Source organism: Trichosurus vulpecula, chromosome 5 (assembly GCF_011100635.1).
Source record: "Trichosurus vulpecula isolate mTriVul1 chromosome 5, mTriVul1.pri, whole genome shotgun sequence".
Taxonomy (NCBI): domain Eukaryota; kingdom Metazoa; phylum Chordata; class Mammalia; order Diprotodontia; family Phalangeridae; genus Trichosurus; species Trichosurus vulpecula.
In genome coordinates this window covers 56,350,929-56,363,250 of record NC_050577.1, presented here as the reverse complement: position 1 = coordinate 56,363,250, position 12,322 = coordinate 56,350,929, and the positions used below count along the sequence as shown (strand labels likewise).

The window sequence follows — 12,322 nt, the reverse complement described above, 5'->3', positions numbered from 1 at the left end:
GTTTTAAAAACCAAGAGGCATTTGAAAGGATTTCAGATTGATTAACACTTCTTTAGGCTCCTTTTTCTAAATCTTCTTTAGATTTTTTTTTTTGAATGGGCACTAGATTATAGGTGAGGAAATGTACAAATCATCAGTTCCAACAGAGGGATAGAGATTTAAGAATTAATCATCATCATCACTATTACAGAAATCCTGCCGTTAGGCCAAAGGACAGCATTTAATCTGGGTGGTTCCTTACTTCAGAAAAGCCTCAGTGCTCAGATATGAGGAATATTTCAACATCTACCTTGGCTCATCACTTACCATTCCAGTAACTTATGACTATGTATGGAGTGTTGATTACCTTGTGATTATGCTTAAAACATAGTAATAATAATATTAATCATCATCATAATGATATCATATATATGTATATATGTGTGTGTATATATATATATATTTCTTATGATGTACCAGGTACTATATTAAAAGTGCTTTACAATTATTATCTTATTTGATCCTTACAGTAAACCTAGGAGGTAGGTACTATTATGATTTCCCCCTTTAAGACTAGGAAACGGAGGCAGACAGTGGTTAAGCGATTTGCCGAAGGTTGCACAGCAAACTTACTAGCTTACTGACTGAGGCTAAAATTATCATATATAATTTTTATGGTGAGTGAACTGAGAAAAATTCAATCAATGCCTTGGACCAAGTTGGGGGCATGCATTGAATTACTGGTTTGCTTGCATCTTCAGCATCCGACAGAAATTCCATATCTTTTTTATGCTCAAGTACTTCAAAGCCATCTGCATTTCCACTTGTAAGCAACCACAGTTTGTCTTTATGTAAGATTCATGTGAATGTATCCTAGGTGCCTAGCGCTTAGAAATTGACTTACAGAGAGAACATTTTAAATAAAATGAACCAGAAAATTGGTAATTTGAAAATATGTTATATACACCCATCTGGAGACTGAACTGTTTAAAAATACTGTTTTCCACTATTGGGCCACCTTATTCGTTATACCTTATACTTCTATATGACACAACATTACTCCCACAGAGAAGTAGGGAGTAGTAGAGGAGATTCGTATTCTCTTTGCATAGGGGCCCAGCAGTAGAGTATATAACTATTGGATAAAGAACTAGCTAGCTAAGTTTGGTTAAACTTTTCAACAGAATGTTGACCATCAACTTTTTTTCCTAACATGGTGACTTAGACAACTTACTGAAGGTATAGAGAGGCAGTGATGTGCATAGGAGAAGGGATCGATCACTGATACAGTCACAGATCTTAAAGAATTGGAGTAAAATGTAATTTTCATTTGCTTATTCAGTAAATGTTAATTGCATGTACCTGTTTGGTCTTTACAACTCAATTTTAAGCTCTGTGAGGACGGGATCACCATCTTTTGTGTCATTCAGCCCCCAATATCAGTAATCTTCACACAATAAATGGCTGACCTCCTCACTTACTAAGAGACTGCTTACTAGATGAGGAAATCTAGAAATAGTTGGATTAGGCAGTTGATTATTTGATCAATGAATCATTTAATAGCTATATAAAAATAGACATGGTCTCCTTAAAGAAGGACATATAGACATATTACTGAATGAATCAGCTCAAAAATTAAAAAGAAAGCACAGTTTTAAAAATATTTGTTTATCATTCCTTTGAATTCTGTGCATATATTGAGGTGAGTATGTCTGCAACTGCACATGATTTTAAATGTTGAGGAGATACTGATAATGATAAACCATCTCTATGAACTTGCTAGGTTTGGGCAGGGACTGAGGAAACAGAAGCAGCCCTGTTGGCCACAGGTTGTGGAAGCGTGCCTCCCGGTTCCCTCATCATTCCAAGAAACTCCTTCACTGCAGTGTTTCAATCCCAGGATGCCGTAGGGCAAGGCTTTTCCGCATCATACATAAGCAGTAAGTACCACAACTCCAATATGCTCTGCAAGGTTCAAGGAAGTCATAACTGGGTCCAGGACATTAGCATTTAATAGGCAAGAGATGGCCATGACTAGCATAAATCTGGAGTAGATGATCCTGTGGTGAGGTGGATTCAAAATGGATTGAAAGACCGGAACCAAAAAATGTATTGCTGTCCGTTAAGGAAGCAATGTTACCCTCGAGGGAGGTCTCGATAGAGTGCTCCAGGGCTATATCTGGTCTGACTTAGCATTTTTATCAATGACTGGGATAAAGACCAGGATGGCAATTATACCAAATTTGCAGATGTCAAACCTAGGAGCAATCAATAAAATAATGACTGACATTATCAGGATCTAAAAAAAAGCTTAACAGACTAGAATGATAGTTTAAATACAAGATAAAATTGAGCATAAGTCAATGTAAAAGGAACTATACTTAGGTTCAGAAAACCAACTTTACAAATAATTCATAAATGCCACATGGACAAGGGTTGCCTAGGCCAATGTTAGTATGAGAGATCAGCGTTCTTAGTAGACTGAAAGCTGTCCTTATGAGATACTGGTCCAAGAAGGTGATCAAAAAAGCTATTGTCATCCTCCACTGTGTTAGGAAAGGAACGGTGTTCAGAATGCAGAATGTGATGGAAGCAATAGTCTTATTGTATTCTACCCTGTGTTCAGTTCTGAGAAATATTAAGAAATACATGAACAAGCTGGAGGTTTTCAAGGGGGAGGTAACCAGGATGGTGAGGGAACTCAAAACCTTGTCATTTGAGGATCTATTGAAGGAACCGGGGACATTTAGTTTAGAAAAGAGAAGACTTGGACACATGATAACCGTAGGAGAGTATCTGAAAGGTTGTCCTGGGCAACTGGAACTAAAAGAAGCAATTAAGAGGCAATTGCCTTGAGGTGAGGAAAATGTTACTGACAATTAGTGCTGTCCAAAAGTGGAATGGACTGCCTTTGGAAGTGATCAGCTTCCCCTTGCTAGAGGTAACTGGCCATTTCTTGGGAGTGTTGTCAGGGGGAATTCCTGGTCAGGTACAGGTTGGACCAAATAATTTCGAGGGCCCTTCTTAGAATTCAAGAAGACAAAGCTTGAAAAGGGTCTGGCCTTCCAGAGGTAACAAGTGTCTAAAGGGAAGTCTGGAACCAGGAGATAAGCCCACTGAAGTATGAGCAAGTGAAATGCAAATACAAAATCAAGTTCAAGAAGCAGGGTACAGACACCAGGCAGGTGACCGCTGGAGGGGAAGGAAAGCAGATGGGCAGCAGTAGGGAGGTCTAGCAGTAAGCATCAGGGCCCTGTGCTTTCCTGTCTCCATGCCTTTTCTGACATTGCTCCTGACACCATGAAAGCTCTCATTCCACCTTCTTTGCCCGTTGGGTCCTTGTCCATCCTTTAGAACCCAACTGCAAGAAGCTTTCCCTGATTCTCAGTTTGTAATGTAGCCCTCTGATTTCACATGGCACTTTGTTTTGTACCGCCTGTGTGCCTTTTATCATCCGTTGTTGTGTATTATAGTTATGGGGACAGGGACAATGGCCCAGACTTCGTATGTCCCTTAAGCACACAACAATTGCTTATTGTTTGTTTGAACCTTCTCATTCCAGATATCTTACATGTGTCTTACAGAACTATAGTAGTTCTGGATAATAATATTATCATTTTAAAAAAGCCTCTTCACTTCACCCCAGAAGGTTGGAGGGTTATATAAAGCATGACAGATTGTAAAATTCTTCCATATCACCAGGGAAGAATTTTAAAACCACAATGGTGTCCTGATTGGTTGAATTAAATGAAATCTAGGTTAACACATAAATGATTTACACTGAAAATTATCTGCAGATAGTTCAAGGAGTGTTCCTCCATGCAGCAGCTCCCCTAATTCAAATGGACTATGGGCTCACTGTTGTGATTCCTTCTCAGAATTCTGAAACTATTACTCACAGACAAATATTTGTGTTCTTTTTGGGCAAGAGTTCTTTTTCTAAACAATATTTTATTTTTTCCCTATTACATATAAAGCAATTTTTAACATTCATCTCCTCTCTGAGATGATAAGCAATTTGATGTAGATTATACACATGCAATCATGCAAAACATATTTCCATATTAGTCATGTTGTGAAAGAAAGACCAAAAAACCCCACACAAAAAATAAAGTGAAAAATTGAGTCCTTTGGAATTATCTTGGATCATTATGTTGCTGACAATAGCCATGTCAATCATTCACACTTAGTTGATCATTGTACAATATTGCTATTACTGTGTACAGTGTTTTCTCTTGGTTCTACACACTTCACTATGCATCATTTCATGTAAGTCTTTCCAGGTTTTTTTATATCATCCTGCTTGTTATTTCCTAAAGCAAAATAGTATTTTATTACGTTCACATACTACAGCTTGTTCAGCCATTCCCCAGCTGATGTACATCCCCTCAATTTCCAATTCTTTGCTACTGCAAAAGAGCTATTATAAATATTTTTGTACGAATAGGTCCTTTTACCTTTTTTGCTGTCTTTGGAATAAAGACCTAGTAGTGGTATTGCTAGATCAAAGGGTGTGAACAGTTTTATAGCCTTTGGGGCATAGTTCCAAATTGCTCTCCAGAACAGCTGGATCAGTTCACAACTCCACTAACAGTACATTAATCCCAATTTTTCCATATCCCTTCCAACATTGAACACTTTCCTTTTCTGTCATATTAGCCAATCTGTTAGGTATGAATTATATTTTAGAGTTGTTTTCATTTGTATTTCTCTAGTAAATAGTGATTTAGAACATTTTTTTATCTGACCATACATAGTTTTGATTTCTTTGTCAGAAAACTACCTGCTCATATCCTTTGACCATTTATCATTTGGGGAATGAATTGTATTCTTATAAATTTGAATCAGTTCTCTATATTTTTGAGAAATGATGCCTTTATCAGAGATACTTGCTGTCAACTCCCCCCCCACCCAGTTTACTGCTTTCCTTCTAATCTTGGTCGCATTGGTTTTATTTGTGCCAAACCTTTTAAATTTGTTATAATTAAAATTATCCATTTTACATTTTTTAATGTAGAGCAAGAATTCTTGACCTTTTTGAGTCATGATCCCCTTTGATAATGAATTTTATGAATCGCTTCTTATTTGAGAATATTTGTAAATGCATAAAAATGCATAGGCTCAGAAAAGAAAGTAATTATATTAAAATAAAGTCATCAAAATATTTTTTAAAGGTCACAGACCCCAGGTTATGAGCCCCTGTTCTAGCATAAGGTAAATAACAAAAAACATTTGAGCTTCACTGGGAGATCGGGGAGAGGGCAGAGAAAGACAAAGGGAGTTAATCCCAAAGTATTTTCTTAAACTATTCCATTTCCTTGGGTGTAATGTATTGGAATCACCCCCATGTGGTCCTCAGTTTGGTGAAGATGTGGCAGCATAACCCAACCCTGTTGCTCACTCTAAGAAGCATATACCTTCCCCTCAGCCCACTCCCTTATTAGGGAAAGAAGCAACAGATTGTCCTCCTAGATTTGTTAGTATCTGCTGCTCCCCTCCATTACAGATAAAAGTTCTCAAGATCTGACTGTAGCTGCTCCCTCAAAGAAAGAGAGGTCTGTGCCAGTATTGGTCAGATCACAGTGCTAAGACTAGTGCTTTACATTAGCATCTTTTGGTATTAACAAGAAAAAAATAACACCAGCAATGAAGATAAAGTACCCTGAATCCTACATTCTAAACACTCATCACTCTGAATAAAAATATAATCTTTGGATTTCTCTGGAGTTGTGTAGTCATTTGGAGAACTGATGGTGATTAAAAGCCCATTTGAATCAATCCCTCTTTTCAGCTGGCAGTTAAAATCCAATTAGGCTTTTTTCCTCTTGAAATATTTTTTACTCAAGTTTCAAAGTAAAACTTCCTCTTGAAGTACTATGATTCAAGGTTGTATGTTTTGTGGTAGGGTGGGAACCATTCACCAGGTTTTAAAGAAATGCCCTAACGTTCCTTAGCACCAGCCCTTCCTTAGTTTGGGTTTCTGTTCCCATAGGTTTGGATTCTGTGCCACTTCAAAGAATCTTTCAGAAAACTAACAAACAAATCCCTGCTCCCAAGGCAAGATTTCTGTATGTTGAGACTATTTCTCAGAACCCACTGGTAGCCCAACCTAAGGAATCGCCATGGTGTAGTAGAAGGAACACTAGACTTAGTGCCAGAGAACATGGCGGTGATGCAACATGTGGCAAGTTTCGTCACATCACTAGGCCTCAGCTTCCCTATCTCTAAAATCAAGAGGAGTTGAACTTGGTGCCTCTATAGCTCCCTCTGATTCTATGAGCTTAGGTTCCATAGAGCCAAAAACCTGGCACAACAAAAGAATTTGAACCATCCTTGCAAGAGTAGAGTAATGGCCTGATCTATATGATCTTGGTTTTGTCTTTAGTAATGCAGTATACTTCTATATACTCCTACAGAAAATACACAAAATGAATTAAATGAACAAGCAGTATTACCCTAATAAAAACACTCTGAGTTTTTTTGATCATGAAACAATCCATGGAAACTATCTGATGAAATCCACATGGTCTGACAAAGAATCATAATTTATTAAACATTTATTATTATAATGTTATGTTGAAAATGTTCTGTTGTCAGGTATACGATTCAGTTAAAGTGAGGGAGTTGTTATCCCAGATCATCACTAGGAGGATCTTCTATCCACAGCTAATGTGTAACTTTACTAATGAATGAAACATAATGGGTTCTGACTTGAGAAAGAAGAGGAGAAGAAAAATGGCTGTTTTATTACTCTCCTTATGTGGCAGGGAAATATTCCTTTTGACTCGAAAAAATTAGACATCAGATTTTTTTTGCTTCTATGTAGTTGTTTATCTCTTTTCTGTTGCATGTTGAGAAATGATACAGCTACCCAGAGAACAAACAAGGAGATTGAAAAGATAAAATAAGGCCTTGTCCGGGAGTAGTTCAGCTCAAGCTAAAGGAGCAGTGTGCTAAAGAATCCTACATTTAGAGCTAGAAAGCATTTTGTAGACCAGTTTCACCCTCTTAATTTGCAAATGAGGAAACTGAGGACCAGAGAAATTAAATAATTTGTACAAGGGTTTAAGTAGCCCAGAGTTCTCTGGCTTAAATCCAGTATTTCCCCCCACTTCACCAGAAAGTTGTCCATTGAGAAAAAGCATCCCCAAGATACTTTGTCACTGAGCTAGCTCACAGTGGAAGGCAGAAGCTCTAGAAAAGACTTTGGATCATCTGCCTGTAGAACAGCTGGATTTTGTGGGGTGCTTTAAAGAAAAATCACCGGGAAGAATCTTTGACTACAATCTAAGATGATTTAGAATGAAATAATAAAGGAAAAAGTCAAGTTTAGTGTAGAGGGCCAGCTCTGAGAAAGTCCGTTCTGGGATAAGATACAGGCCAGAGGCCTGTTCTTGCCTTTGGGCTGATAACTCTCCATCCCTCCCTCAGCATACATGTGCTGCTCAGGATAAAGGCTCTTCAAGCCTCCTCTGTATACACATGCTCTCTCCAATACCCCCATGCACACACGTGCTAAATACCACCCGTGGGCTATTAACACAATATTGTTTAGGGCAAAAGGGGAACAAAAGCACAAGGAAGTCCTGCATTTTGAGAATGTCTCCCACATGGATTTGTTGATTCTGCTTGCCTAAAAGGTATATAAGCCCTGTCCCTCAGTTAAATAAACGGAGCTGTTCTTTACTCTTCCGCCTGGCCCGTGTTTTTCTTTTCACTCTCTGTGGCATTTGGCCATCTCCGGGCATTTTGGCACCACAGCTGCTGGTGGCACAGTTGTACCTGGGGCATTCGTTTGCTTTGAAAGCTGCTTTAAAATGTCATCTTTAAAAATCATATACTTGAAGCTTAATTCAATTAAATGAATTTTTTCTCAAGAATCTAGTATTATCAAGGTATAATGCTAGATTATGAAGATGAAAAATGGCATGGTTCCTACTTTTTGAAAACTTACAATTAGCAAATGTAGGTTTTGTATACCTATGATATGGACATATGATATAGAGTAGAATGGGATAAGCACAGAGAAGTGTAGACCAAGAGTTCTAAGAAATTGGGCAAAAAAGAACCCTTGCAGCCTGGAGTGGGAGTATCAGGAAAGACTTCATGGAAGATGTGGTCCTTGGATTGGTCCTAGAAGAAAGAGAAGAATTGCAACAGTAGATAGGTGAAGGCAGTGTGTTCTGGGCATGAGGTAGAAATTCAAAGAGGCAGGATGAAGTATAAAGATTATCCACTCAATCATTATAAACCTCTCCAAAGCTGGTGTGGAGACCCAGTCTCAGGCAAAGAATAGCCTTTTAGTTCTACCCTTGAAACTGAGGCACCATGACCACCTCCTAGACTGTAAGATATTTTTTATAATGTTTTAGGTGAATCCCCTTTTAGAGATTGAATTAGAAAGCTATGAGGTATTTTTTTAACTTAAAAATATTTGTTTTTAACATTCTTTTTAATTTTTGAGTTCCAGATTCTCTCCCTTCCTCCTATCCCCTCTCCCACCCACTGAGAAGACAAGCAATATGATATCAATTATACATGTGAAATCATGCAAAACATATTTCCATATTAGCCATATTTCAAACAAAGCAAGAAAAATGAAGTCAGAAAATTATTCTTCAGCGTACACTCAGTGTTCATCAGTTCTCTCTCTGCAGGTGGATAGTGTTTTTTCATCATCAGGCCTTTGGAATTGTCTAGGATCATTGCATTGCTCAGAGTATCCAAGTCTTTCACAATTGATCATTGTCCCAGTATTACAGATCCTGTGCACAATGTCCCAGTCCTTCTCACTTCACTTTGATCGATCCTATAAGTCTTGCCATGTTTTTTCTAACTCCCCACCCCCACCTCATCATTTCTTATAGCAAGCGATGAGTTTTTCAGTGACAGCAGACATCCCAAATATCAGTATACCAAATTTCTAGGATCATGTTGTACTGGAGCAAAATAGCATAGACAGAACACCCTACTTCCAGAAGACTGAAATTTTAGGCTAACTGGGACAGAAACAATTAAGTTAAGTGAGGGAGATAGACATTGTAAACTTTGGGGAAGGCACATGTCTAGGAGTAAGAGACTACTCCCAAACTTGCTACTAATTAGTTGTGTAACCCATAAATTTCTTCATCTGTGAAATGGATACAGAGTGATTTAGACTCTCAAGTTCTCATCAAGGCATGGATATGAACTCCTATGAGTGTATAAATACATATGCCAAACTAAAAGCATGAAACCAGGATGTAACTTAATAGTCAACCATATTAACAACGGAGTTTCATGGCTAAATGCAATTTTGGTGCAGAGCTAGGGTAGTTACATGCAGTTAGAATAGAAAGTCAGGGGAGCAGCTAGGGGTTGGACTCCAGGCAGAGCAAGTTGTTGTTCAAAAGAATTGAAATTCAATGAGAGATTTTCTTGCAAGTATAACAAAAACAGTATTAATAATCATAGCCAATATCTAAAGCATTGTAAGGTCTTCAGTGTGCTTTATGGACAATATATGTCATTGGATTCTCAGAACCTTGGGAGGTAGGTCCTGTTACAATTCCAATTTTACAGATCTTTTGTACAGATTTTTTGTGTTTGAGGCAATAATTGCTCTCATGTCTCCCTCATTCCAAGGAGAACAAGAAGGGACACTCAGCATACATCAATTTTGGGAAGAATGACTGAGGGAGGGAATGAGAGAAGCTGAAGAATGACACCTTTGAGACCAGAGAGTCTTGCTGGGAGCAATGAAAGAGATGAGTTATAGAAGGAAGGAGGGGGTGCGGAGCCAAGATGGCTGCTGGAAAGCAGGGACTTGCAAAACTCCCACCCAGGTCCCTCCAAACACCGATAAAAAAAGGCTCTGAACAAATTCTAGAACTGCAGGACTCATGGAATGGTGGAGGGAAGCAGGGTTCCAGCCCAGGACAGCCTGGATGGTCACAGGGTAAGGTCTATCTCACGGAGCTGGGAGCAGAGCAGAGAAGAGCCCAGCGGGCTGCACCCAGACCAACCAGACAGGCCCTAGCGCCCTGAATCAGAGAGCTGTGGCAGTTACCATACTTCTCAACCCACAAACACCAAAGACAACAGAGAAGTTTAGTGGGAAAAACTGCGGGGGACAGAGTGAGAGGAGTTCGCAGTTCAGTCACTGCCTCAGGGACAGCAGAGGTGGTACACCTACAGAACTACAGCTGCAGTTGCTTCTGGACCCAGGCCCACCTGGTGGGAGGAATTAAGTGGCGGATCAGAGCAGGAGTACAGAGCCAGCTTAGATCTGAGTCTGGTCTGGGTTGGCAGTTCTTGGGGGAGGAGTAGCGCTGGTGTGGCAGAGCTTGCTGTGTAGCTCTGAAAACAACAGCACAGCCCCTCAAGCTTGGGACAAAGTACTCTATACTCTACAAGCAGTCATACCCCGATGAAAAACTCGAGGGTCAAGTAAGTTAGCTGGAAACATGGCCAGGCAGTGAAAACAGATTCAGATTCAGACTCAGACTTTGGAATCTTTCTTTAGTGACAAAGAAGACCTAAACATACAGCCAGAAGAAGTCAACAAAGTCAAAGAGCCTACATCAAAAGCCTCCAAGAAAAACATGGACTGGTCTCAGGCCATGGAAGAGCTCAAAAAGGATTTGGAAAAGCAAGTTAGAGAAGTAGAGGAAAAATTGGGAAGAGAAATGAGAATGATGCAAGAAAACCATGAAAAGCAAGTCAATGACTGCTAAAGGAGACCCAAAAAATACTGAAGAAAATAACACCTTAAAGAATAGACTAACCCAAATGGCAAAATAGCTCCAAAAAGCCAATGAGGAGAAGAATGCCTTGAAAGGCAGAGTTAGCCAAATGGAAAAGGAGGTCCAAAAGACCACTGAAGAAAATACTACCTTAAAAATTAGATTGGAGAAAGTGGAAGCTAGTGACTTTATGAGAAATCAAGATAGTGTAAAACAGAACCAAAGGAATGAAAAAGTGGAAGACAATGTGAAATATCTCATTGGAAAAACCACTGACCTACAAAATAGATCCAGGAGAGATAATTTAAAAATTATTGGACTACCTGAAAGCCATGATCAAAAAAAGAGCCTAGATATCATCTTTCAAGAAATTATCAAGGAGAACTGCCCTGATATTCTAGAGCCAGAGGGTAAAATAGAAACTGAAAGAATCCACAGATCGCCTCCTCAAAAAGATCCCAAAAAGAAAACTCCTAGGAATATTGTCGCCAAATTCCAGAGCTCCCAGATCAAGGGGAAAATACTGCAAGCAGCTAGAAAGAAACAATTTGAGTATTGTGGAAACACAATCAGAGTAACACAAGACCTAGCAGCTTCTACATTAAGGGATCGAAGGGCTTGGAATACGATATTCCTGAGATCAGTGGAGCTAGGATTAAAACCAAGAATCACCTACCCAGCAAAACTGAGTATCATGCTCCAAGGCAAAATAGGATTTTCAATAGAATAGAGGACTTTCAAGCTTTCTCAGTGAAAAGACCAGAGCTGAATAGAAAATTTGACTTTCAAACACAAGACTCAAGAGAAGAATGAAAAGGTAAACAAGAAAGAGAAATCACAAGGGGCTTGCTAAAGTTGAACTGTTTTGTTTACATTCCTACATGGAAAGATGATGTGTATGATTCATGAGACCTCAGTATTAGTCTAGCTGAAGGGCACAGGGTGAGTTGAAATGAAGGGATGATATCTAAAAAAATAAAATCAACTTGAGGGATATGAGAGAGGAATATATTGAGAGAGGGAGAAAGGGAGAGATAGAATGGGGTAAATTATCTCACATAAAAGTGGCAAGGAAAAGCAGTTCTGTAGGACGGGAAGATGGGGCAGGTGAGGGGGAATGAGTAAATCTTGCTCTCATCGGATCTGAACACTCAATCTTACCCCACAGGAAAGAAGGAGGAAGAAGATAAAAAGGGGGGGATGATACAAGGATACAAGGGAGGGCATATAGGGGAGGAGGTAATCAAAAACAACCACTTTCGAAAAGGGACAGGGTCAAGGGAGAAAATTGAATAAAGGGGGATAGGTTAAGAAGGAGCAAACTATAGTTAGTCTTTCACAACAATTGTGGAAGGGTTTTACATAATGATACACATGTGGCCTATGTAGAATTGCTTGCCTTCTTAGGGAGGGTGGATGGGGAGGGAAGAAGGGAGAGAATTTGGAACTCAAAGTTTTAAAAACAGATGTTCAAAAAAAAAGGTTTTGCATGCAACTGGAAAATAAGATACACAGGCAATGAGGCATAGAAATCTATCTTGCCCTACAAGAAAGTAAGGGAAAGTGGGATGGGAAGGGAGTGGGGTGACAGAAGGGAGGGCTGACTGGGGAACAGGGCA

The 12,322-nt window shown here is 39.2% G+C and overlaps 1 protein-coding gene across 1 annotated transcript in view; it reads left to right on the top strand.

Moving 5' to 3' along the window:
• Nucleotides 1-12,322, top strand: part of CUBN (cubilin) — a 299,579-nt gene that overhangs the window by 226,950 nt on the left and 60,307 nt on the right. Inside the window, exon 55 of the mRNA XM_036760230.1 lies at nucleotides 1,763-1,919. Within this exon, the coding sequence (XP_036616125.1) occupies nucleotides 1,763-1,919 (157 nt within the window). The remainder of the gene's footprint in view (nucleotides 1-1,762; nucleotides 1,920-12,322) is intronic.